The sequence below is a fragment of the Passer domesticus genome, chromosome 8, assembly GCF_036417665.1.
Source record: "Passer domesticus isolate bPasDom1 chromosome 8, bPasDom1.hap1, whole genome shotgun sequence".
Classification (NCBI taxonomy): Eukaryota; Metazoa; Chordata; class Aves; order Passeriformes; family Passeridae; genus Passer; species Passer domesticus.
This window is the reverse complement of record NC_087481.1, coordinates 38,505,095-38,532,361: the sequence shown is the minus strand read 5'-3', so window position 1 is coordinate 38,532,361 and position 27,267 is coordinate 38,505,095. Positions and strand designations below refer to the sequence as shown.

The 27,267-nt window shown below is 38.4% G+C and overlaps 1 protein-coding gene across 10 annotated transcripts in view; it reads right to left on the bottom strand.

The window, feature by feature from the left end:
* Window positions 1-27,267, bottom strand: part of USP54 (ubiquitin specific peptidase 54) — a 93,368-nt gene that overhangs the window by 17,513 nt on the left and 48,588 nt on the right. For 9 of the 10 annotated variants that reach the window (XR_010367296.1, XR_010367295.1, XM_064430562.1 and 6 more), the window contains 12 exons: window positions 25,979-26,071; window positions 16,081-16,215; window positions 14,837-14,950; window positions 14,592-14,674; window positions 12,667-12,772; window positions 10,621-10,767; window positions 9,092-9,241; window positions 7,657-7,825; window positions 6,249-6,419; window positions 2,093-2,224; window positions 1,413-1,793; window positions 139-373 (listed from right to left, as the gene is read on the bottom strand). Coding sequence is in view for 8 of the 10 variants with exons in the window: in XM_064430562.1 (XP_064286632.1) it covers window positions 139-373; window positions 1,413-1,793; window positions 2,093-2,224; window positions 6,249-6,419; window positions 7,657-7,825; window positions 9,092-9,241; window positions 10,621-10,767; window positions 12,667-12,772; window positions 14,592-14,674; window positions 14,837-14,950; window positions 16,081-16,215; window positions 25,979-26,071 (1,916 nt within the window). In the remaining 2 variants the exon portion in view is untranslated. Of the gene's footprint in view, window positions 1-138; window positions 374-1,412; window positions 1,794-2,092; window positions 2,225-6,248; window positions 6,420-7,656; window positions 7,826-9,091; window positions 9,242-10,620; window positions 10,768-12,666; window positions 12,773-14,591; window positions 14,675-14,836; window positions 14,951-16,080; window positions 16,216-22,745; window positions 22,848-25,978; window positions 26,072-27,267 lie in introns of all 10 variants that reach the window. The other variant, XM_064430566.1, reaches the window with a different exon arrangement.

Below are 27,267 nucleotides of genomic sequence, written 5' to 3'. Positions count from 1 at the left end.
ACTATTTCTCCCCTGTCCCAATACAGCTGTATTTAAAACTAGGACCACTGTTTTGCAAAATGTTCTATACCGTTATGTAACTACAAAAAAGAAATCAAGACTTCAATCATTCCAAACATGAATTTTGTTGAAATGTACCTGTGGGTGCTTGAGCTTTCAGACAAGGGCATGTCCAGGCTAACTGGGCTGTTGCTGTTGCGCTCACTGCTTTCATAGCCAGACTCCATCCTCTGTATTAGATGAGGATGCTGATCCACCACAGGGTGCTGGGTGCCCCGGCCCAGCACACCACGCTTGTATCTGACATTTGACTGGCTTGACCTTGTTTCGTGAGCAGTGTGCTCCTTCACCTCATTCTCACTAAGTTCTTTACCTGTCAAGAGAAACAATACAGCTTGGTAAAAGACCTAAGCTTCAACACCAGCAAAACATCCATATACGTTAGCTTCTCAACTATGTTTCAATCAGAAGCATCATCCTTAATTTTGTGTAAAACCTGCAATATTAAGCAAGAAAAATGCAATACTTTTACAGCTTTCCTAGTTATTTTAAGCAATAACCTGTTCACAAATTTATCTTTGAATCTTTCCCCTTAACTATAACTTACCATATTCCCCCTGAGGTAACAATTAAGTCTGGAATGAAAATCCTTTCTTCCACATAGTAATTTTTATTTGTACAAGATGATTTTACAGTATATCCAATTGCATTTCCATTACTCTGTCATATTGATTTCAGATGCTCTCATTTTTTACACTATTTATTTTGCTATTTATGATTTGTTGTGGCTTATACAGAGGACAGGAAAACTTGTTTTTTTTTAAGTTCTCCCTTATACATTTCATGGTCTTTCCACTTAATTCTTGTTTGCGTCCCTTCCTTCCCTGGAGGTGTGCTCTCTTCCCCTTCACCTTCCCTTTACATTTCTCTTTATGCTTCCCAATTCTTTTCAATTGTCAAAACCAGCAAAGTCTCCATGTACAAGCTAGATGGCTGTAAAATCTTCCCAGATAAATCGTCACTGACTTCCAGGCTGTTATCTTCACAACAAGACCTCTGCACTGATACACAAAAGGTACTTTCTGTACCATACTGTGAGCCATCAAGTAAAAATACATGATGAGCCAGAGGAAAAACCAGAGCAATACAAAAGCTCACTCCAAAGGACGAACTTGAGACACTCAGTAATATAGCCTGTGTCCTATTTAAGCAGGGTAGATGGTATTGTTTCCCTTCATTTTTCCTTAGACAGGAAACATAGGGCACAGAAACCAAACAGAATTACCACACATGCAGTATGAATATCCACACAGGATTTAGTCTTCACAGACATGACTCACCACTGACCTGAATTCCATGTTCAAATTTTCACTTCCCACACATTCTGAAGTAAATCTTCTCAAAACTCTTACCTGCTTCTTCAGAGAAAGGGCTAAGCTGAGTGTAGCCACAATGTTTCCTCTTGTCTTTACTGAAGATGCTGTCTATATTCAGAGACTCTCTTTTGGGTCTCCACGTTGGCCGGTACCTGCTAGATGAACTGGATTTAGACTCACTGCTGGTACTCTCCACTTCCCAGTCTCGAGTGTGTGCAGGCAGGCTTTTTGAGGGTCGTGTTTCTGCCTGATCCACACTATTCCCTCCACGAGGGGAGTTCTGGATGGTTTGGGAAATCTGCTGTGGTCTGCTGTGGATCATATTGCTCACTGTCTCTTTAAATTCTCTCAGCCTGCTGGTGCTGCTGGATGGTTTGGGGGCAGTTCTGGGGGCTTGTTTCTCCTTCAAGGTTTCCCCTGCAGTTTGTAGAGACAGCAAAAGCCACAAAAATAACTTCAATTAAACTAGCAGCCCTACTTGCAGCATCTTCATGCAGACTTTGAGAAGTGCAACCCAAAACAACAAAAGTATAATATAAAATCCAACATTCTCTAAACAAACATCCAACCAAAACAGAACTAAACATCAAAAAGCAAAGAGAGGACTAAATAAAGACAAAAATGGAAGAAACAATGAGGGAAATACATGTACACACTGAGAACATTAAAAACATTCAGAAAGATACTGATATTTAAAATAAAGTAACATCTCTTGCCTTCACTATGGTATCCTGATGACTGAGCCTCATCTCCTTTCCGCCTAGACCGGCTAGAACTCCTCTTGCGGTCTGCCAGCGAGCCCTTCTTTGAAACATGCCTCTGATTGCACTCACTGTCAGTCAGGTGGCCTGGAAGGAGAAAGAACACAGCAGAGATGACAAGAGCCTTCAGATCAAGTGCTCACTGTGCTAAGAGCATCAAGACTCTTGCTCCTTAGGAAGTGCAGACACTCCAACACTAACTGGCAAGTTTAGGTAATTTTTGTATCCATAAGTTTTTGGTTTCATCTTGGAGAGGATGTTCCATTTTTAAGGTAATAAAAGAACAATACAGCCCCTCCAATAGTTAATGACAGCTTATCCAAATGCCGAGGAAAAGGTTTACTCTGCTTTGTCTTCTAATAGTCTAAGGACATCACTTTCTTGCTGTCAGTTTTAATGACCATGAACATGAAACTCCTGAGGACAGCTGCCAGACATTACTCTGTTGAATGAAGACTCAAACACATGAACAAGTTACCATCTAAGAATAAATTACTGCACATCATCAACTGCTCTGCACTAACTATTCATCTCTTTGCCTGTAGCAAACACTAAGTAATCTGAGTTAGCCTAGTCTACAGTGAAGAAGCCTCACCTGGCTCTCAAGGGCCAAGCCAGCTAATTCACATCTGCACAAGCTAAGAGCACACCCACAAACTATGAACATGGATCAGCTGACACATAACACTCTCTTCTTACAGCTTATGCGCCTGAGTGCCAGTATTTTCTCTTCAACACAATTTACTCCCCATTTCCTCACATCAAGTGGGAATGAAGACTATTTGACATCACAAGTTTTCTGTATTGCCTTTGCTCAGTTCTATGGTTGTCACACAGTCACAGTCCTAAACCTGCAAGCACAAACACACGCATGGCTTTACTCACGTGAGTGGTCCCAAGCAGAGATGCAGGATAAGAAGGGAATTTATGATAAGCTACAAAGACTTTTTTCTAGCCTTTATATCACAAACTTCTACCCCGCATAGGATGATAGGAAATGAAAATCCCTAACAGCAAGTAGTGGTCTAACAGCCCCCAGACTGCATAGCTGGCCCTCCTGAACCTTCTCCCTGTTCTAGAGATTAGCATCAAAATCAACAACATTAAAAGCAGATTCTACATATAAAATTGTACCAGCAACAGTTAAAAAAACAATTCACCACAACTACAATTGCTACAAAGATATTACAATAAATGAGTAGGAAAGAATCCAAACAATAAAAAGCAAGCTACACAAGTCTCACTTTTCATTTGCAAAGACAAAAGTGATTTTGTGACCAAATTTTTAAGAAACAAGCACACTACATAAAAGAAATTAAGGAAGCAAAAGAGAAACGTTGGCAACAAAGATAAAAGATGTGTAGTGTTTTGGTAACTGAACATAAGTCTGTGCTTTGATGGATTTTTTTTTCCCCTTCACAGCATGGACTGCCACTATCTTTCAGGAACTCCAACAACAATATTATCCTTACAGTGGCTCCCCTCAAGACAGAAGAGAGTGATGTTTCATTTCATCATGCACAACTTCTCTAGTTAAACATTCCAACCTGATAAAGATTGTTCAATTAGCCTCCTTAACTACCATGAGAGAAATTATTTTACAGTATTTAGTGCTATATGCACTAAGTGAAGGTTTGCATTGAATAAAGCCCAGCTCAGTCTTTTAGAATGAAGGCTGCTAGCTTTGCATTAATATTTTCTTCTCCTTTCAAAGACTGCAAATATTGTCCCATTGTCATCAGGCATTTAATAGCCATGGAGGAGATGTCAAGAATCAGAAGTCCATAGGACACAGGCTTTATTGTCTTTATCTGGACACTCTGAAACAAAGACTAAATCCAACATAATGCATGTTAATAGGAATTAAAATCTCAAGAATATCAGCTAGCACTCAACACTCACATTTTAAAATTCAAGATTTTAAATTTTTTAAATTTAAAATTTAAAATTTTTTAAAATAACAATCCAGCACTTTTGAGTGCCTAACGATGCTTAAAAGTTGTCTCTTGATGGATGTATAATTTAAACACCTCATCTTCTAGACTTGGGATGGCTTCACAAGCAAACAGCAACATTCAAAGGAAAAGTTTGGTTTTGTAGGAGTTGTGTGTGTGTCTAGGAGCATGTCAGAGAAGGAAATTAAATCAAATGGGTTAAGACAGAACACCCTCTACTCCCTCCCCCTGAAATCTCAGTTGCCTGAATACGCACATTTTTCTCAGCAGCACAGGTGGGCAGGAGCAAAGAGAGGGCTTGTGCAGCCACTCTTCTGCCCCCATTCTGAAGTACCCAGGAGCCTGAGGACATGCAACCCAATGGTGCAGCTTCCCCGGAGGATGATGTGGGATAGGGTCCATAACTTTCTGGGCTGGAGTAGTGGGTAAATGGCCATTAAATGAAGAATCCTGCTCTTGCCCAGAAGGATTCAGTTGACAGGTCAGTGTGGACGGCTTCTTTATAGCCCCACGGATCACCATTTGATGACAGAGCACTTGTATTAGTTGGCAGACTGACTTTTTTTGGAAAGGTAGTGGGTAGGTAAAAAAAGAGGAGAAATGCCCAGACAGGTGGTTAGCTAAGGGGACAGACTGACTATAGCTAAGGCTGAATCAGGGAAGATAAGGACAACTGAATTTAGGTGGAGAAATGGGCTAAACTGAAGGGAATAACACAGGATAGAATCAATAGGAGAAGAAAGAAAAAGAAAGGACAAAGTCACTAAAAATGACAGAACAAAAGGTTACATGCTGAACTTCATGCTTACATGTTTGTGACCATCCCCTTTACTCTCCTTTTCTGCCAACTTCTGCATGGCAAGTTTTGCAGCCAGGAACTTAATCCAATAAAATCTGTGCCATTTTTGCAGACTATTTAAAAAGTATACCACTATCTCTTTCAATTTTGTCTTCTTTGTACTCCAAAGACAAACATACATTTTGTTTCCACATTACTCAATTTCTGTTCCAACTTTCTTTTCTTTCTCACACCCTACCTAAGACTATGACTGATCCCTACAGCACTAAGTATTTGCTAAAAGACTGGAAAGATTGTTGGGCTATTTTAAACTGTGTATTACAGTTACTCGACTTCTGATGAAGAATTAAAAAATACTAAATAAAATGAACTTGAAACATTGTTTTCAGATTTTGATGTATCATAGATTTTTACAAATGAACCAATTACACTACAAAAGAGGAACAATTTTACCAAAAAAAAAAAGACAAAGCAGTCTGACAGCTTTGACACTCTGGTGCAAGCTAACAACTGCTGATTCTACTCTTAGTCCTTCTTAGAAAATCTATTTATGGCACAATAAAGTAACTTTTCAAACAGAAATAGCAGATCCTATTTCTGATGCTACAGAAGTCTGACCTTAACTTATGCACTACTTTTTTAGAAGTGATGTTAGAAGTTACTGCATGCAGAAACAGGCTGACTGTGGACATTGGCCATCAATAATTGAGGAGATCAAGTCTTTAGACTTCCAGTTAACCTCTTTTCAACTAAGGAGTGGGAAGGCAGACTGTTCAGCTGCCCAAAGGAACATATATACAGACTGTATTCTCACTGGATATTCACTGGAAGCTTAACTTACTTCCATGGCACAGGCAGGAAATTATCTTATGCTTCTCACTGGTGCAGTAAATACTACTAGCACTCACTTACACCAAGTCCTTAGTTCCCAAGTATGAGGGACTCTGGTGATAAAAGCACCTTTTCCACACAGCTGCAACTCCTGAAATGAAGTAACTGCCCAGAGATGAGTAAGTAGCACACACGACAATTACCAAACCCTACAACAGGGCCATGCAGACTCCAACTCACAGAATTATGTAACAGAGCAGGCAGTACTGTGGATAACAGAAAAACAAATCTGTAAATGCTTGTCTGGCTAGACACAGGTCTACAGCAGCCAAAAAGACTTTCAAATCATGGGGGTTTTTTGGTGAATGCCAACTGTTTATTACAAATCAAAAACTCAGGATATTAAACACAGTTCACTATTCTGTTAAAGGTTGTGTGTATATACAGAGATATTTTCAACTGGAATCCACTGCAGTCATCTTATCTAGTGACAATGATCACACACAGATGTAATGGTGTCTGCTACCTGTGTCCCTGCTGCTTTGTGAAGCGGCATCGTTCTCCACATTGTAGATGACTGTGCCCTGGGAGTCAGAGGAGAAGTGACTGACCACAGACTCATGGTGTGCCTGTTTGTAAGGATAGCTGTCTGTAGAGGAATCTGTCCGGGTATCACTCGAGATGGAAGGTTCTCTCCCTGGAGAAAAAAGTAATGTCATGGATGTAATGTCAAATTTCAATCTTTTTCAGCTATTATAAAAGTCAAGAAAGACTAAGAAAAGAGAGCAGCAGCAACTACACAGAAGTTAACAGAAAAACATAATACCAAAGATACCAACTCAGATTCAAGAACATCAGAGATTATGGGAAAAGCCTGCTCCTTTGGAAGCAGGGAGACTGTTATTCCTTCTAAAAACCTGTTTCTTTCTTCCTCTTTTCTACGTCCAAGTTTAAAAAATCTTTTAAATATGCAAAATTAAACTACATCCATTGAACTGCAAAGTACACATTAGTACCATACTGAAATTATTGTTCAATTTCAACACTGTTGAGTGCAACTACAATATGAAACACTGCTTTGGGGAAAGCAAAAAATAATTACTCAAGTACAAAATATTAATAAATGTAACAAGAACATCATATGATAATCATTCATGGGTTTAATCTATTACAACTCAAAAGCTATCTGGTATAAACTTTGTACTGAAATACTTTTATCTAAAGCAAAGTAACCTGCTCCTTCTCAAGAAGCCAGCATTGATCCCCTACTGTAAAGTACAAAACATCATGATTCAGTTTCAATACAGTAATACTTGAACTCCTGAGAGAAGGTGAAAAGGGCAATCTCCTTCCTCCACTTTCACTAAATAAAAGTAAAAAATCTGAACAGTTTGAAGACTGTAGCTAATTTTACATATGTGGTAATATCCTTAATACACAGGATATTATTTTCATACTCATTTCTCCATAGAAAAATTAAAGAAGAAAAAAATACAACAAAGAAGGAAGTTGTTCTTAGGTTTAGCTGCAAACACTGACCTTGAAGGCACTTTGTATTTTTGGTGAGAACAAGCCCTGCAGTAAATGTCCTATTTAAGGACAGTTCAGATCTTTTGAAGTCAGAAACTGCAGTTATTGAAGTCATCCGTTAGTGTTCCTTTCTACATCCAAATCATACCAGGTCCTTCACTTAAGCCCATCCCCCAATTTCTTTCTCCAAACTTTTTTGGAAAAGATTGTTATCCAAACAATTAACAGTCTTAAACCAAGAGAGAGGTTCACAGATAAAACACTGGAAATCCTCTTCAGAATTCCTGATCAGCTTTAACAAGCAGCAAAGAGCCCTACTGACAATAACACTCTCCAAAGAAGGAAAACATTTCGCATGCCGCATTCCAGGGTGCAGGTACAAGGCACAGAGCCCACGTGCTCACCTGAGTCCTCGCTGTCATAGCAAGTCCTGCTATATTGCTGTAATTCCACCTGAGGAGGCAAGTCTTGTGTTGACACTGGAGTTCCTCTTGGATCTGCATAGAGCAGCAGCAAAGGCTGATAGTGACCCTTAATGCACTTTGTCACAACATCTTTCCATTTTGGACCAATCTGAATTGACAAGCAGAAAAAAAAAAAAAAAAAAAGGTTTTTTTGTCATAATTTTCTATAACAAGTTCTTTTTTCCCCCCATCACAATTCTTTCAGAGTTTGATTTTCCACTGACATACTTTAACTCTTTCTATACCCAGCATTGACCTGGACTGAGCAAGAAAACTCCTGAGCCAACCTAATTAAAATCCAGGTATTCATCATCCTGTGGCTAAATTGATTACAATTCCTGCTAAAAGCACAATTACAAAAATAATCATTCCCTTTCAGATGTTTTTTTCCATAAAAAACTTTTCATCTTCTGGGATGTTCTAACTTTGCATCAACCAAAAAGCAGAATTTTTAATGAACAAAATGACAATAAAGATACTAGAACAATAAATTCAAGTCAAAGCTAAATACTTCAAGTGTGTAAATCTTTCTGCTGTGACAGAACCTCTGTTAGCACTAGTAGGCCAGGCAGTTAATTCACATAGTAATACTAATCTCACAAATCTTCCCCATGTACTAATACAGGTTTCACCTGATAAACTGAACATTTACTCCAACAAATTTGCTCCATACATGAGTATTCTACTAAAGCACTGCAGTACCTATCCTTGTAAATTTTTCTGCTAAGAAGTATGACTGAATATATGCATTAACAGGTTTTTACCCATTGACTGTGTTTGGCATGACTACAGGAGAAAATTTTCCTCTCTCACCTTTGTGATTCCATGACTAGAAGAAAAAAAGGAGAGTGGTATGAAATAATGCCAAACAATCTAATAGGTTATAATGTCCTGCCAAGATCTCAGCACTGGTGTCTTTAATGTCAAGGACCTCATGCTTGGTGAAAAGGCTAAAAAAAGGCACTAACAGGAGAGCGGAAAATTTGTTCTTGGCAGCAAGCACTAGGGAAGACTGGCATGTAGACACTCAAGCAGAGTTCAACAACAGGCACTAAACAGCTATACTGCTTGTTAGCAAGGGAAAGAGATGGGTGTTAGCTGTATGCACAAGCAACTGTACATTTTCAAACAAAAGCATAAACACAAGACTGGGAGCCAACAAAACAGAACTAATAATAGGGCTTCTGAGATTCCTGCTGTGCTTTTTTAAAAAAATATTTCACTTTGCTGAGAAAAAAAGGAGTAACAAATTTGTGGATCTTGAGTGGAAAATCAGCAAAAAACCCTCTCAAAATCTGTAGAAAACAGAATGGATTTACACACAAGCAGCTAACAAATTTCCAAAAGAGTGTTTTCCTAAACATTTTTTTCTCACCTCTTTGACATGAGCATCATCAAAGTACATCCACTTGCGGATTTTAGTCTGGAAGAAGAAGGTTGAATAGTGTTTTCCATAGTAACAGATCATTCCCACCAAATACAGCTCCGAGTGTTTTGCTCTGTCATCAGTTACTCTGAAGAAAAGCTTCAAGAAGGGAGGTAAAAAAAAACAGAAGGAGGAATTAATAAAGTGCTCAGAATTTTACACACTGCTTTATGTTCAAAGACCTTGAAGTACTATAGAAAGGTGTCAGGCTTTTATTTCAAAAGATAGAGAAAACAAAGCAATAAGTAAGTAATCATACAATGTTTAAGTAAACTCAAGAGACCAGAAATGGATTCTGACCAACTCCCCAGATGCTCATAAATTGAGCTGGACTTGGAGTATGTGTATACTTGAAGGAAGACATTTACAACAATGATAAAATACCTGTTACATAATTGGAATGTGGTTCTATTTAGAAAATTTGTATTCTGTGTCATGCTTGCTGATTATATCAAATACTGTTTAAAACATTCATTCCTTTTTGCAGAAACAAGGCAGTTTAGACAGTAAACAGCCTGGCATTTATTCTGACTTCAGCAAGGGCTATCCACAATTTAGTGATTTAGCAATTAGAATTTAGCAATTAGAATTTAGCAATTTATGATGCTAACACATAGAAGATGAACTGAAGACATCAGTAGATCGAAAGAATTCAGCACACAGGAAAAAAAAAAAGTCTTTTCTATTTAACTTAATTTTGTTAATTTAAATTGCACAGCTCTCATGCTTTAGTGCACTACTGATTTACTACATAAAGACCACACTGCTTCATAACCACATTTCCATCAGCTCACACTGATTCTGGTACACTATGCACTGGACAATGCCTTTTTTTTTTTTTTTTAAACATAATGTGCATATATATATATTAACTATTTTATCTGGTATCTCAATGCTACAGTAAGACACAGTTACAGTTTGGCATACCAATAATTCAGCTCTAAAGCATCAGTTAATGAAGAATAAGTGAACCCTCCAGAGAATCCTATTTAATTCAGTCTGTCATTCAATCACACAGTGGCAGCCACCACCTGTTAGAGACTGTTTAGTCACAAATAACTCTTTAGTGTTATGACCACATATTTCACCAAAAAGAAAAGCTAAAGGTAAAAAAACAAACCAACCCCAAAGACACTAAACTACATTTTGTCTTCAAAAGAAACAGAAATAAACTTCTGTTCTTCAAAATGAAAGAGCACATATGTATTTTCATAGAAATAGCACAACCGTGATCCAGAATTTCCTTTCACTTGAAAGTATTTTTAGGGTTTCAGACATTTCAGAAACTCAAGAATATATAGTTCACAGGTTTTTGTAAGGCTTTCAGAGGCAGGTCAGATCCTTGGTTCTGCCCTCTATTCCTCTTTTTATGGACCCCAAAAAGGTGAAGATGAAGACTTTATATTTTTCTCCATTTGCTACTGTAGACTACCATGAAAAAGACAGTCTTTGTAAGTAGTGCCAAAATAAAAACTCACATCTCCCAGTTTAAGGCAAGTTCCCAGACTGTGAATCACATCCTCAGCCAGATCAGAGTGGTCTGAGTCCCAAACCAAGCCAATGGTGATGATCTGTGGTGAGTTCATCAGCACACGACGAATACGGATCTTTTCCCCACAGTTACTCTGAGCACATAAATAAAACAAGACACTGAATATAATTCTTTGCTTATTATAATGTTAGGGCAAGGCACTGACAAGTATAAGTCTCAGAATTACAGCTTGCAAAGAGGAGGTGGTGAAACACAGCAGATATGCTCAGTGCCAAGGTAGGAGCTTCTCATGTCATAGATGAGATGTGCTATCAAGACTACCCTGCATTCTCAAGCTTTGAAGTGAACACTGCCAATTCTTCCTCCTGCTATTGATAATGATTAAAACATAGAGTGCAAAACCAAGCTTATTTAAAAAATATAAGTAAACATACATGAAAGATCCCAGTAACATTCTTAGGAATTGGACAGAAAGGTCACTTTTAATCTGAATCTCGGATTAAAAATTGTATGTACAGAGACTGATGGCTTATATGACAATGTCAGGAAAAATTTTCTGCTCTGCTGAACAAGCAGAAGTAATCCTGCTTTGCTGTTAAATTTGAGTGTTTCTACATGGTACCTCGAACATCCCATCTTAGTATAGTTAGGTTAGTATTTGTATAAATACAAGAACAGCAACTGAAAGATGAGGAGAGTAAGAGTCATTTTAATAACGCAAAGGAGTAATACAATTATTTTTTCCCGTTTTGATTTTTCTTCCCATTTTTAATAAGTACTAGTGCACTTTCCAGGAGAGAGGGGTGTCAATGATGCAGTGGAGTGGGGGGGGACACAACAGAAACTATGACAAAGTCCATTCGCAACATTCATTTTTTTCCCTGAGGAACACCACAAAGGTACCCCTATAAAATGACAAGAAAAAAAACCCCTTTTCATATTGAGAATCACTTCTCTTGTCTACAGAGTCCAGTTTCACAACTGGATATAATAATTTCTGAACACTAAAACCAGGGAAGAGATCACAAAACACCTCTTCCCCACAGCAATTTAGAAAATTTAATCAGAATTTCATTCCCAAATATCGCTGAGTGAAAAAATAAAAAACTAAAAAAAAAAAAAAAGAAAAACTGTAAAGGACTCCGAGGTTTAAATGTAGATGTGAGGTTTTAATATTAAGCTGACTTTTTCACACATATTTTGAAAGAGTCATTTAAAGTACAAGCAATTCTGTTTATTACCTCCCAACCTATCTTACTCTCAAATTGTCTTCTTTGTTTCAGCATTTTCAGCATGACAACTGGAACACAGCATCCTGATAAAAAGCTTCCTTAGCATAACTTTGAGGCCACACTTAGCTAAATCTCAATAGAATTTTTTTTTTAGTATAAAAAGAACAGGACAGCAAATGCCAGTATACAATTTTATCCAACTGATTATTTCACAGTCAAAGAGCAGTTTGCCCTGACCAAGAATGTATTTCTATGAAGTTTCACCTTCTTCAGTTATTAAATAGCTGGACTCATATGCACCTTTTAAATGACAATAAAATATCTTAATTTCTTTATTTAGATAAGTAAGCCACTATTCACCAATATTAAAAAGTATATATTTCAATGGAGACTAACTGAAGGTTTCAGTTATAAATTGAGAGGGGAACCAGGAATAAAATGGAAATACTTACTCTGGCCCCAGGGACCAGGTACACAAGCCCTCCTGGTAAAGCTAATGCACCAAAGAGTAGCATTACATGAAGCTGCAACTCTGCAGCTGTTTCCTGCCCTACCTATTCATCAACATGTAAAAAAAGTTTGATGTTAACTCTTTTTGCATATTTATTAAAAGGCAGAGCAAGACAGTGAATTCTTTAGAAATCTAGCACTTATGATATACATAAAAAATAACTATCTATTCCTGTCTTTAATACTTGTAGTTGGTCAAAGCAGCACCCATCATCACTAAGCTTTCCCTTCCTTCACTGAGTACCTGTGAGATACTGAAGTCACACCCAAAGAGAACCAAGGCTACTCACTGGACAGTTCCGCAGGTCCCCCATGGTGCTGGCATTCTGCAGGAGCTCTCCAAACATATCTGGAGTTGGCTTCTCCCGCCTCTCCAGCATACAAATAGCTTGATTGCTTCAGTATAGACAACATATGGAAAACAGAAGTTTAATAATAAAATAAAAACACAAACCTACACTAATCTTAAGTTAAGAAACTTACAACACAGAACACTTTTTATATTTAATATTGTAGTACAGAAAAAAACACATAGTTAATTGTGAATTATTCCATCTTCCACAAAAATACTGCATAAAGAAACAAGTAGAACTCGAAATAGAAATAGATTGTTTGGTTTAAATTTTGTATCTTAAAAGAAAATTTAAGCATTTTGATAAATACTTGGTTTCAAAATGAAATATTTGCTTCAAATGTGCCTCCTTCAATAAGCACAATTACAGTAACGTAGCACAGAAAGATACATTCTGAATCAAATTACAAACAAAAAATAGCATGGTACCCATTTATTTCACCAAGTTGAAAGAAAGATACGTAGACAAGAGTATTAGTGCTCAAAGCATGTTCAAGATTAAAATGGTTTCAGAGTTGAATAAATATATTAGTATGTATTGGTATTTCTAAAATAACGCATGACTTAAGATCTATTTGATATTTCCTAAAAAAACCTCAATGCCATTTACATAACTATTCTGCCCTTTTTCTAATAAATAATATTCTGATATACAGTGTCTGCTGCAACCTAATGAAAATCTGCAGCTCGATGGAACAGCAGGCAGCAGCCACAAGGGGGATGCTTTACAATACTCTTGGCACACAGGTAAAGTGGTGTGACCTTCTAAGAGATCTGCACGTGAAGAGCAACTAGCAGCTTTCATGACAATTTTTTCTGTAACTACAGATATCACTGTAGCTACATGTCTCACATGCCAGACATAAAACAAAGAGAAGTTCTAATCCCAATAAAGATTTCAATACAGAAACAACAGATTCCTGCCTCAATCAGATTTAAAACAGCTTTTAACTGAGCAGCCATCTACTCAAAGAAGACTTCTCCAGCATCATTTCAAACAATCTGCTACAGACTTAGTGCTCATGCTCTGTGCACTGCCTTTAATGAAAGGTCACAGTGACCAGGGAAGTTCCCCCATAACTAGATTAAACAATAGCTATATATTCATCCAAGGAAAGAGGATTTGAGGAACTACAGGCTGGTCAGACTCACTCCACCACCTGGGGCATGACAGGCTAAATCAATCCCCTTGGAAATCAGCCCCATGCATGTGAAGGATAAGGTGAGTCAGAGCAGTCAGCACAGATATACCAAGGGCAAACTATGTCTGACCTCCAGTGAGAGCTTCCCCTTCTGCATCTTGCCCTAATTATTGGGAAACTGCCCTGGTCACCATGAGGGAGGAGAACACCTTCCAGTTCAGAACTGCAACAGGCAGCCCAGAGAAGTCATGGAATTTTTGTCCTTTAACTTTCAAAATTCAGCTGCACACAACCCCAAGCAGCCTAATTTAGCTTTTAAGTTAGCCCTGCTTTAAACAGGAGGATGGAGTAGATGTCCAAAGGTCCCTTTGAACATAATTTTTTTGTTGTTTTTCTTACCTGTCTTCTTAAATCAACTGCTCACACATTAAAGTCTTTCAAAATGTACATGTGTCCTTGCTACTACAGTTGTCAAGACTCAGAATCATAAACAAGCAGACACACTGATCCATGCCTAAACTACCATCTTCTGCTTCACTAAATCCTCATGTTCTTTATCACAGTTATCAAAGCTCTGCCAACTTTGAACAAATCATGTTCTAGACATTTAATCAATAAAGATCCAACAGCAATACCAGGACAGGAGGAGGAAAAAAAAAGAAAAAAAAAAAAAAAGAGTCGGAGATACCGGGGGAGGATACCTGTGAAAAACTCAACTCACCAGAGAGAAGTTGTGGAAATATAATGTACCATCTGGATGAAAGGTAATGGGTCAGAGGTGGCACCACAACTGGTACAAACACACTAAAGAGAAAAAAAATGTAATACATTTACAAGATTAAACAGGTATTTCCACTGCAACACTTCTGCCTGTACGTTTCTTTACTGTGGCAATGCATGTTTTAGAAATGAAAACATAAGACTTGAGAACTGGCCCTTGGCATAAAGCACCTATCTTTACCTCACCTGTTCAAATAAAGTCATTGCAAACTTCTGGTGGGAAACACAATGTGGTGCAGTGCAAATGTCTTCCTTTGTCTCATCTGCAATGTGGAAGTGAATCCGCATTAACAGGTTTTCCTAGCCAAAGGAAGAAAGGAAAAAAATGCATTAGATAATTTCAACTGCAGACAAAAGTTAAGATATAAACCACAAAAGCCTGCCAGACGAAACAATGTTACAGACAGAAGGCTCCTGCAAATTCATAAAAGTTACTTCAAAAACAAAGAAGTTGGTATTTCTTGGATAAAAAAGGAAATGTCCTCCTTCTGATTTGAAATGCTGGATGAGGTAACCATTTATTTTATTTAATAGCACTGATGAAGACTCTGCTGCTGATTTTTCTGTCCAGTTCTCAAGCATCCATGGATAAGACCAAATGTAACAGAGTACCTTTGCAGTTTTAGAAATCACTGGATTGACACTAGCTTCTTGTCAACACAAAATAAATCAACTTCTACATTCCATGAGAGCTTTGAAATGTGCCACATCCTGCCACATCTACATTCTATCAAAAAGGGGGAGAACTAATAAATGAAGAGGCAGACTAAATTCTGTATTAAACAAAAGGACTGAACATTTCCTAGAAATTAATTCATACAACTGCATCTGTTTTAAAGCTCCCAGCAATCCTTGTCCCAAGACCTTTTCTCCTCCCACTGTTGCCAACATTAATCTGTGGGTGCCAGAAATCTCTTGACAACTCTTCCGGCAGAACACTTTTCACTCACATTACTAGCTGCCTGGGTGTTTTATAGGCCTGCAACAAACAGGTCAAGATTAATTATTTGGAAAAACAGCTCTAACATTATACAATTTCCCTTGAAAAATTTTCCTGTGGAAATGCAATTTCAGAAAAACTGGCAAATAAAATGTCCTTTCACCCTTTTGTGGGGATCCTTAAAACTACAATCCTTGATCATTCTTTTAGTGTAATTTTTTCATAATTCACATCTAAAGCACACTGTAGAGGGCAAGCAGTACACATGCAAAAGAAACTGTAAAAACAGTTACCAATGCTATTACCATTTCCAAATCGTTAGTCTGGATCTCTCAGTACACTTTCCCAGGCCAGACATGCAAAGTCTGTTGCAATTTAGGAAAAGGAGAAATTGAGGGGGGAAAAAAAAAGGTGAAAAAAAAAATCAGGGAAGATTGGGTAGTGGTGGGCCACATCTCTGCCTGCCAAACCATCTTTCAGTCATACTCACAAAACATTCAGCAGCATCATCCATGATGCCCAGCTGGAAGCGTTGCTCATCCTGAAATGTCTTTGCAAGAGCAGTGCGCAGGGCATCAGAAGGCAGTACCTTCTCACTGCTACATTGAAACTGGTTGAATATACCCTAGTAAAAAACCAGAAAGATAGTTAAGTTACTGCATTTTTCAAAATATGACTCAATTTATCTGAAAACAAACAGCAAACATTTAACTGGTTTGGATCCTGCAACACAGAGATACTTGTACAGTACACAGATTACAAGAACAAATCCTAAAAGTTTCTCCTTTGAAATCATACGCACCTTTGCGTATTTCTTCCTTTCCTTTCACATATACAAGAGAGGGTTAGGAATTTAGGATGAAATTTCCCTCAGTGTCAATCCCCCCTGGATCTATTTGTCTTTCTCCAAATCTGATTCCTGAAGCAATGAACACCAAAACATCATGGTTTTTATTTCTGTCTCTCTGTCTCAATTTAACTTTCTCACTTCCAGCTTACCCATGCCACCTTGTTTCCTCTTTTAAGCAACATCTCTAGACCTTAAACAGCCACAACTTGATACTTGCACACTTGAAGAAATTTACCTTTCCTAAGTCCAAGTGGGTAAGAATTAGATGACTTACGTATCAGCATGCAGGAGGGAAAAGGCACGACGTGGATAGGAATGGCAGCTCCTATGTACAGCCAGCCGTTCACTTGCTGCCATAAACCTGCATTTTCATAACTGTAACTCACACTTGGGTAACAACCATTTGCAAGGATGAGTAGCTCTAAAAAGACACATTATTTTCTGAAGTGTGGGTTATATGCATGGAGGTTCCGTACATATTCCCAACTGATTAAACACCCACATTTATTTTGTGTGCTTGCGTGCACGTGTGTGAAATATCCAAAACATCATCTGAACAGTTAACTTTCACTGTGCCCTTCCTACAAAAACAGGAACATAATTCTGTATGCAAGATCCTCAGTCTAAGTAAAAAACTTCTCGTCCTTATTTTAATACAAGACAACTCTCCATCACCACTGTGCACTACTTTCTACCTCATTTCATATGACAAGCAACCATCTTCATCAGTATCAATCTCAAAATTCTGCCTGTCCTTTCCTATAAAACTGTCCTCATAACTTCTCTAAAGACTGTGGAAAAGCTGAATTAATGCTGCAAGAGAGGAAAAAGGAATCACCAGTCTGCTTTTCTGCCTTCTAAACTTGATGAGGAAAAAAATCCAAGTGTTTTTCCTGTTTGATTTTCTTTCAGACCTATATTAATCTGAAGTGATTCACATTTCATGTAGCACTTTTAATTACAGAAACCTTCTCCCCAACATACCTAGGATCTACAGTAACTGAAAATAATCGAAATCTCTCTCTCCTTGAACAATTTTTACTTGTTTCTCATCAGGAAACGAGAAGGTAAGCTAGGAGGTTTGCCCAATGGTATAATCTTGTCTGTTTTGAGGAAGCTGGAAAAAGTGCCAAGCACAGCTGTCACTGCACAGACAGCAAACCAACCTCCATTGGCCCCTGCCATCTCTGCTCATAGGAATGGTACAATTTATAGTGTTGGCATAATCTAAAATAGATGTAATATGCCTATCTCTCTTTACTGCAACTTTTATTTTGGTGGTCCTCAAGGTGCTCACTGATGTAAAACAGCCCATTGTGCTGAAGCCCACAGCTCTTCTATTATTGTCTTTATAGAGTATCACAGAATCATGAGAAAAGGGTAAAGAAGAGAAAGCCATGAGGCAGTATCATACTTCAGGAACTACAGACAAAATCCCCCTCAGTTATCTTTTATATATACATACATAAAACAGAAAGAACAACGAAGTGTTTGCACTTAAACTTGACTGCCATTTCTGTCACTCTGATAATTGAGCAAGTTTCATGTTTCATTAGTGAATTTTCTCATTTCAGTGACCCTTAAAAAAAAAAGACAGTGAAACGTAACTCCACCCTGCTTCACATTTTTCATTAAACAAGAGCACTCCAAAATATTTAAAACTGAGCTTCAGAAATGTGTTTATTCTATTTATTCAATCTCACTTAATAGATCTGAGACTCTTGTCTAGCAACTGGGTCCACAACCTCACTACCCTGAGCTGATGGGCAGGAGCTGGTTTGCTTCAATGAGAGCCCTGAAATGGCTTTGCACTCCTGGGGAGTGAGAAACAATGCAGGCTCTAAGCAAACAAGGAAACTGAAACTCTTCTTTTAAACTTCTATCTTTAAAGAAACAGTATACTTACCATGGAACAAAAAACAATTAAGCAATGTCAATTCTGTGAAGAATGCAAAAGTCAGGATGTACCAGATCCCAATATTACATGGAAGAATGCTTCCTCAAATTTGTGATGACATAGCACACAAGGGTATACAGTCTTATTTGGATTACAAAAGAGGAACAAAATCTTAAAACCAGTGAGCAATTGTGCACTTTAATCTAATAAAGATCAAATCTTATTATGGCATTGCACAGTACATTTTAGAGCACACTGGAACCCAGTGCTTGTAGGAAGTCCCAAAAGCATCTCAAATGGAATCAAAAGCACTTTAAACACAAGGGAGTTTGGTTTTTCTTAGGTTTCAGTCACTGGGGCTGGGTTGGGGTGTTGAGGGGAAGATGGGGTTGTTGGGGTTGATTCCCCTTTCTTTTTCAATATAGGTTCTTTGCTCCCCTTCAGAACAAGTCTATCTTGTCTCTCAACCTTAGAGGGACAGGTGTGGCATTTCCTGCAATTTCATCACTTCACATGATCTAAGTCAGATCACCCTGCTTAATTTAAGGACTTGCCTGTGAGTGATACTGTTAACTGCTCAAACACTGGTTCCCTACACAGGTATGAAAGCCAGCTGGGTGCAGACCAGGAAAGCACACCTCATTCTGCCCCAGGGGTTCTCACAGCACCTTTCTCCCAAGGGACTATGGAACACGAGAACTTCATAAATTAAACATTCAAACTTCATTCTCCTCCGAAAACTTCAACTGCTTCTGAAACTGAAGATGGTGGAAATCCCATCAGTGTACTCACTGCACTGATGATCTCTTTCAATGACTACGTTCCAACACAAATGAGCGTGTCCCTAACAGTGGCAACAATAAGAATGGACACTGCTAAAAGCCCCATGAAACTGAAAACAGGTAAAACATAAGAAACTTTGCATTAACTAAAATCTAGAAGGCAGAACAAAAAAAGAATTACCTTAACATAAAATCTAAGAATTACTAATACTGTATTAAAAGCAGTACTTTGATTTCTACACTGAGGACCAAATAGTTCTTGGCATGTTGGTCAGTCTGCAAGCTAAGACAGAACAGTGTGAGCAAGGGATTTTTCAGATAGGAAGTCTGTGTTCTGGTTATACTGCATTCCTGTGAGAGGTCTATGAGAGGAAAAGAAGCCTATCTCCCTTCACACCCCTTCCCTACAGCTCTTCATAAGCCTGGAAAGGCTAGCAGAGAATAAATGAGGAAGCACATGTGTTCTTTAAGACCAATAAATTTGCTAAATCCACCTAGATGCATACAGTCCTTCCCCAAATACTAAGATCAACTCCCAACTACATTGTTGTCTTCCACCAGCTTGCTCTCAGATGGGTCCATACCTGGAACTTCCTTGACCACCTCACACTATCAATTGTAGAACCTCACTTCATTTTTTATTATTCAGAAAGCTTTTTCATAGTTTTTTAACTGAAGGCTTCATATGCTTTCTAGTAGTACACAGCTGGGCCTCCGACACACATCAGAACAAAGTCTTGCAGCCAGTGGGCTTCCACAATAAGGTACTCCACTTTGGGAACCGTGGGAGTGGGGATCAGTATGAACTTTCTAGAAGTATATTGATCAAGGATCAAATAAAGGAAAACAACCTAAGTTTTGAGACAAGGTTTATTTATCATGTAGCTCTTCAAGAAAGCTCGAAGATCTTTCAGAACACTAAAATTCACATGCATGATCATAAACCAAGCTTTTTCCACCTGGTTTAGAGATTAAAGATAGCAAGTACTCTAAATTAATCCATGGGATTGACATGCACTCTTGGGAGTTCTTTTAAAGATCTGAAAGTTGCCCCCTACTGTAGTTAACAAGATCTGCCCCCAATTATCTTTAATAGTGTTTGGAATCAACTTCCTCCCTAGGAAAGAAATATTCCATTTATTTGGGGTAAACTGACATCTGCAGTGTATAACTAACCATACTGATGAAACAAACCAAACTTATACACATTGAACATGTGCTTTTTAATCAAGCATGCAAACGTAGGCTGACATAAGAATAAATTGATGGGTGAAGACAATAGGGAACAGCTACTGAATCAGAACAGTGTTTATGCACTGTAATTTTGAGTTGTGTCCTTGGCAGCTTTCTGGGAACTAACCCTTCCAGAATTACACAGAAGCTTCTTCTGTATAGGGATATCACTGCAGCTGATATCCCTATACAGAAGAATACCCTAGTGGTAGGGTATTTCGAAGAACAAAACATGTTCCCCTCACCTTAGTATTCCCTATACTAATCAATTGTTTCTGGCTTTTGATGATAGGATTTTTGTTTGCCTAATCTTTTTAAGCTTTCTCTCCATTTCAATAGCATGCCTTTCTCACCCTGCTCAGTGCACCTTTTTTTTCTTGCCTGTAGTACCTAATATCTCATTCAGAACATCACACTCTCCCAGTGAAGCCTCATACTCAGTACAATAACCTATTTCAAATGGTCTGCTAAAAATTACTTTTCTCCTACCTAAACACATCAGCCTCCACCCAACATTATTTCCACTAGCTCACATTTCTTCCCCACATTTCCTCATGTTATATTCACCTTCAAGGTTGCCACAAATTCCACATGTGTTTGGTTTTGTGTCTTTTGATCTCTTTTCGAATCTCCAAGTCTGGTAACAATCAACCTAGATTTCCATTTATTCCCTTCTTTTTATGTATCTTCCATTTGTACTCACACTGTACCCTGAATATTAAGGTCAGGTCCCCAGTAGAGACTGTCAAGTCAGGCATTCCTGGCTACTACCAAAATCAAGTAAAAATAATACTTTCCACAAGTGTTGTTTAGGCAGGTGGCAGGAAAAGAAATTCAAATCATAGAATGTGCACATCTACTATGTAACAATTAATTAACTGCTTGATCAAGATCAAAACAGACAATTGTTATTTGAAAGCTTCAATTACCAGTTTATTAACTCAGGGAACTGTACTTGCTGCTAGTTTATTTGGCAGGCAGTTAACTACAAGTGTCAACAGATGAAAAACGTTCAAACAATAAAAGTAATTATTTTATGTATTTTGAATACTATTTTACCTGAAATACTACTGTCATTAGAAAAAAGCATAAAACAAGAGGATGCAATCTTTGCAACCAACCTATTATGGTCTCAACCATATGATGAACATTTCATAATAAATCACTAAATTTCAAGCAAGTGGCTTATGAAAATCAACTATAGTCATTCCACTTGATTAAAGCGCTGTAAAACTCTTCTCCATTTTCATCTTAAACAACATCATCTCTACACAGAAAATTCACACTCTTCCTGCTTTTGTTGCACATGACAAAACAATAGAAAAGATCAGTCCTATTAGAATGTATCAATCAATAGAACATTCTTCTTTGTGACCTACAAAAAACACTCTGTCCTGTATCCTGGCACTATGGAGCTCCCAGTACAATCCCTGGAAGGAGAACAAACTCTCTGTGGCATGCTCAGTACAGTGGACGGATTTCCCCCTTCCTACCCTCTTCCAGCTGTGATAAACACCAAAGCAAAGTCATGCTGAAAAAAAAGGAAAATAAAACAAATCATAGTAGACTTCAGCATAAATAATAAATCAAAAAGCTGTTCCAGTGTTATGGCAGGCAAACCACATAGTGGTAAGGACAGCTTGTGTATTGAAAAAAATACTTAAATAATGCCACATTTTAAGGAGCAGCGTTTGGGGTTCCAGCACAGAATCTGCAACTCTCCTTTTTTATAGCTGTTGATGCAAGGTAACTTCCCAATAACCAAGGAACGCATATCTGGAATGATTTCAAGGTTCATTTTCTAGCTACATAAATACAGTCAGGTAGCACATCAAGTTTTAAAATTACTTCAAGAATTTTTGAAATGGAAGTCTTCAATGTGGTACAAAAATAAAAAGTGATTTGATCCGGTATGACATCAGTGTCCTGTGATCCCATATTTGAAGTTACAAGTAATATTTAGAGAGCTAACTGAGCATTTACAGTAAATACTGCGCATGACATCCAAATGCCTAGAAACAGTTGCAACAAGACAAGAAAGTGTGGAAAAAATACAATTTCTTCAGTGTTATTCCATGGCTAAATTTAGCTTAGAGAAGACTATCTTCCTCTGGAGTCAAAAGGAAGAGGATGTCACCTTCAGAGCAGGAGAAGAGCATGAACCACCTCTATACAACACAGATGGAGTCAGGTATGCTGTGAAAGGACCCTGAAGTGAAGAGGGGAACATGACATAGGCTCCTCCGCACAAGTATTGTCCCTTTCCCAGGCCAGGCTGGAATCTGAACATGCCAGCATGCTCTGAAAAAGGGTGAACATGTCCTGCCTCCACCTTGCTTGGTTTGGACAAGTGTTTTGGGCAGATCCACCTGACAGCATGCAAGGCTAATTACCTCTCCCCAGACCCTAATAGGAGATTTTCGCATGGTATAGAGCTCCAAATTCTGGTGTTCCCACTGGATCCAGCCACTTCTTCTCCCTCATCTTAGCAAAGCCTAAGGCAAGATTCAAGAAAAAGAGGATGTCAAAGACCTGGAGGCTAATCCAGCATTACTCTGGCAGGACAATAGTTAAAGGCTTCCAGAGCAGAAAGGGGCAGGGGAAGAGATGGGCACAGAAGGGAGGGGATGACCCTGCTGCCCTGGAACACACAACATGCTCTTGGTGATGCTTGTAGCATTAGGTGCACATTAAGCTCCCACTTGTCTTACAGAAGTTTACACATAACATGTACCAGACAGACTTTTACAGGAGGAAGAAAATAGAGCAATTTGAAAACACTGATCCAGAGGGCAGCAGAGAACGAGTAAACACCTCCAACAGCCTTTTCCCCCCACTTCTAACGCCTTCCTAAGGAGTCTGTGAAGATGAATGTGACCATCTCCATGGTTTGGGGCTGTCCCTTGTGAATACCTCTACCTTTTCAGCTGCTTTCAACCAAGGTAGCTAAGACTTCTGATGCCCAGAGGTTTTTTTGGGGATTGAGGGGAGGTTTGCACCCCCAATTTCACTTAGAGTCAAGTAACAGCCCTTATAACTCACCTTTATAATAGTATTTAGCTTGATAACAACACAAAAAGGGGGTTGGGGAACTTCAGATACTTATGTACACACACATCAACATTTTACACAAGATAAGAAAAGTGAAAGCTTGGCACAATACTACCCAGAGAGTTTCTGGAACAGGCTTTGGTAGGACACACAGTGATCTCCCATGAAGAACAGACTGCACATACAGTAGATGCTAACTTTTTCATTTGGATCCAGTTGGAATCTATTTACTTTTCAAGTTTTGGTTACTGCCCACACTCATAAATAATTGTCTAGGTAATTCTTCAATTGCTTATGTGTTCTTTAGAGTTTTTGTGAGCTCTAGGAATTCTGCAAACAACCAGATGCAAGTTTCCCAAAATGTGCAAAAGTAGTAGAGGATTTGGTGCAATATTATTGTTTTATTGGAAATTAAGGGTTGTAACAACTGCCAGCTAGCAACATTATTGCTAAGAACTTCAGGTTAAAAAAAACCAAACAAAACCAAAAACACACACACAAAATCTTTGCAGGTATCTGAGAGTGAAAAGAGACAGCAGCAAATTTTTCAAAAGCTGCTTAATTTAAAAAATAAACATATGGCTGCATGCATAGAATTTGTGAATTCTGCCACTCCACCTGTCATTTCCAAGTTTATAATAGCACACTACACACTTCAAGACATCAAAACCAAGGATTTTACCAACAAAACTAAACATTCTTTGACCCAATGTCTGCTTTTAATACATATATTCCAGAGATCCTGTCATCTTCCAGGTTTCCTGTAGTGCTTTCCCTCTCATTCCAGTACTGCTAACCCACATGCATCTTTGTCTGCAGTTCACCTTTCATGACCAGTACCACAAAGTTTCATCCTCTCCTTTTTCCTGTAATACTCTTTCACATCCCTCTCCCTCTTTTCCAGTATTCTATACAGAAAGGCTTTTAACTGTTATCTTCATATTAAAACCTGGACTCTAGTGCAGAGTTGAGAGCCTGCTTTCATTCACGGCAGAACCTGTCTGATCTCCTGGTATTTCCTTGATCATGCTTTTCAGTTAAACCCCAGAATGGCAAAAGCTTACATTCATGGTAAATTCCTAAATCCTTTTCTTTCTGACCTCATCTTGGCTAACAAAGTATACCAACAATCACTTGACATTACTTGAGGGCAGGATCCAAAAAATACCTTTAAATTATCCCACTGAACTTCATGAAGTCAATCCAGATCATGACTAAGTCTTGGCATTCACCTTGAAAGAAGGGGATATATTTAATACTCCATCTTTTCTGTGTCTGAAGAGCTGTATCTCACTTTGGATGCACTACCTTGCTCCTAACCCACTGTTACATCCTCTTCTGATGACACTGCTGTAAATATCATCCTGTCTCATTATTTCAATAGATAGGTCTTGAGAAAAATTTCCCCTCAAAAAAAGATAAACTCTCTTACTTCATGCTTTAGTAGTCTCCCCTTTGCTGTTCATTTGCCCCGGAAAACTCCTCAACAACAGCCCAAAAGCTCACTAGATAATTCATTTCAAGCCTGTCTCTACCAGAGCACCTGTGACGTTACTTAACAGCAGCAAGACAGCTGTTATACCATAAATATTGCCTGGGAACATCAGACTATCTTAGTTTAAACCCGCACTCTCTATTTTACCATTTTTGACATGCCGTCTCGTCATTTTCATTACTATACACAGAATTCATAACACAAATTATCCCACAATTAGTTTATACATTTAGTTGGATTTTACAACGCATTTATGACCAAAGAAAACATTTAAGTCTCAGTTTCAGAAAGGAAAAATCACTGCTCAGGAAGATTAAAACTAGGTATTTTCATCATGTTTGCATCATGCACATTTCTCCCGCAAATAGCCAGGGGTTTGAGCTAGCAGAATTTAGAAAGGAGGTCACAAAAAAACCCCAGAATGCAACAAATTAATTGATAGAGACAAACAAAGACACAGGGTTGCACAATTTACTCAAGTACATAGCAATACTCTAAATCAGAGCTAGCATCTAGATCTTACTGTCCAGGCAGCCTCTATGACAGCCAGTTATTGAATCTGCAGCTACAAACAGAATTGATGTTTTTTTAAAACAGAGACTACAAAGAGCTGAGCCATTTAATGCAGACATCAATATTTACAGCAGAAAATAGCCTTTTAGTCTTACATAATCAACAGTTTTGAACAGAAAAGCTTAGCTAAAGGGCCTTCCCCATCCTGACATTTAAAGTAGTACTGAAAGGAAAGGTAAGTGTTGATGAGCACACTGACTGTGTATGGTATTATATTTGTATGCCAAATGATAAACTGGAAAAAATAAAGCAAACTTATATTTTACTGCCTGAACTAATGGAGACTCACAATGACCTGCACACCATTAAGAAGAGTCCTTGTAACTGAAATTTTACCAACACATTTGAACACATTTTAGAAACTGGATCTTGGACCACTAGCTATCACATTTACCTTGTTCTCATACATTTTCAGGTGCAAGTTTGATTATAAACATTAATTAAATATCATAAATATTTCTGCTCAAATTTTTAAAAAATGGTTTTCAACGTATTTCTAACTTTTACCTTAAGAGCACAGAAGATGCAAGAATCACCCATACATTTGTGCGTTGTGATTTGCCGGAAACTGCGGCGAAAAATGTCCAGGTGCCAGAGAACCTGAAACAGAAAAGGGGGCACAGCCAACTTTATGAATATATAACATAAAATATTGCATAAGCTTCTGATTAAACTGCATATGCTGAATAATCCAAGAAGTCTACCGATGTCATCAGTGATCACCTTCAAAAGGGATGTCTTTTATCTAACTGCAAGTTGATATTTTCAACTTTCTTCTTTAGCTGCAACCTTCACATGCCAATTTAGTGTGACCTTCCTCTGAATTTCTTGCCATGTGCTTTTAGATCACAGAACTCACTTCTTCATCCATGTGGCTGTGCTGGCTTAAACAGCACCTGCTCTGACTGCTCCACTGCTGGCACCAGGGCTGGCCACCGAGCAACTGCACCATGAAGCCGAGCAGAGCTGCCGAGGACACCCCCTGGACTGATGGGGATGAAACTCTTCCCTTCTTCCAATTCTACACAGCTTTCTTGTTCCCAGCAGAAAGCCCAAGTGATGAAGAAATGAAGCACCAACAGCATATACATAAATGAGTTAGTGCAACAGAAAACAGGAGAACACTAAAATCCGTTATGCCCAATATTAACGTTACTAAGCGTCCTGACAGGCCATGATTACTAACCCTAGCCTGTTAGGGCAGTTACATCTTCCTCTCAGGAGAATTATGGTGGCAATACCAGGTGTGTGAATAGGTAGGGTCATAGCACAGGAAAGCAAGCAGGCTTTTACGTGTTCTGCTAGCAACAGTGAGAGGTGACATCTGCTCTAATAGCACCATGTTTTTTTATGCTTCAGTTTTACCACTAAACCTGTGCACTCCTGGGAAGTTATTCAAATTTGTATCTGTAAAATAGCAATAATATCCATCTCTGAGGTGTTCTACAGAGAGCTCTTTATGTATAAATGTGGTCAGCACTGGCTATTTCAGCTCAAACTAACAGTAACTGGACTTTCCTGCAAACCTCAGTCACCAGCCTTCCTGAAGGCAGAAGTCTGGACTGAAAGAAGCCCTGACCTAAATCACGTCCTACCAGGTTCCGGACAGAGCAGCAAGGTCCAGGCTGACATGTGACTGGCTAAATGCTTCATTAGCACAAACAGAGGAGCCAATCTTCTTATTTCTGATGAATTTGCCTTGATGAACTGGCTAGAAAAAAATTAGCACCCTGGCAAAAAAACCTAGTTTCAAGAAGTGAGTCCAACTGGAACAATTTGTTATTTAAACCACAGTA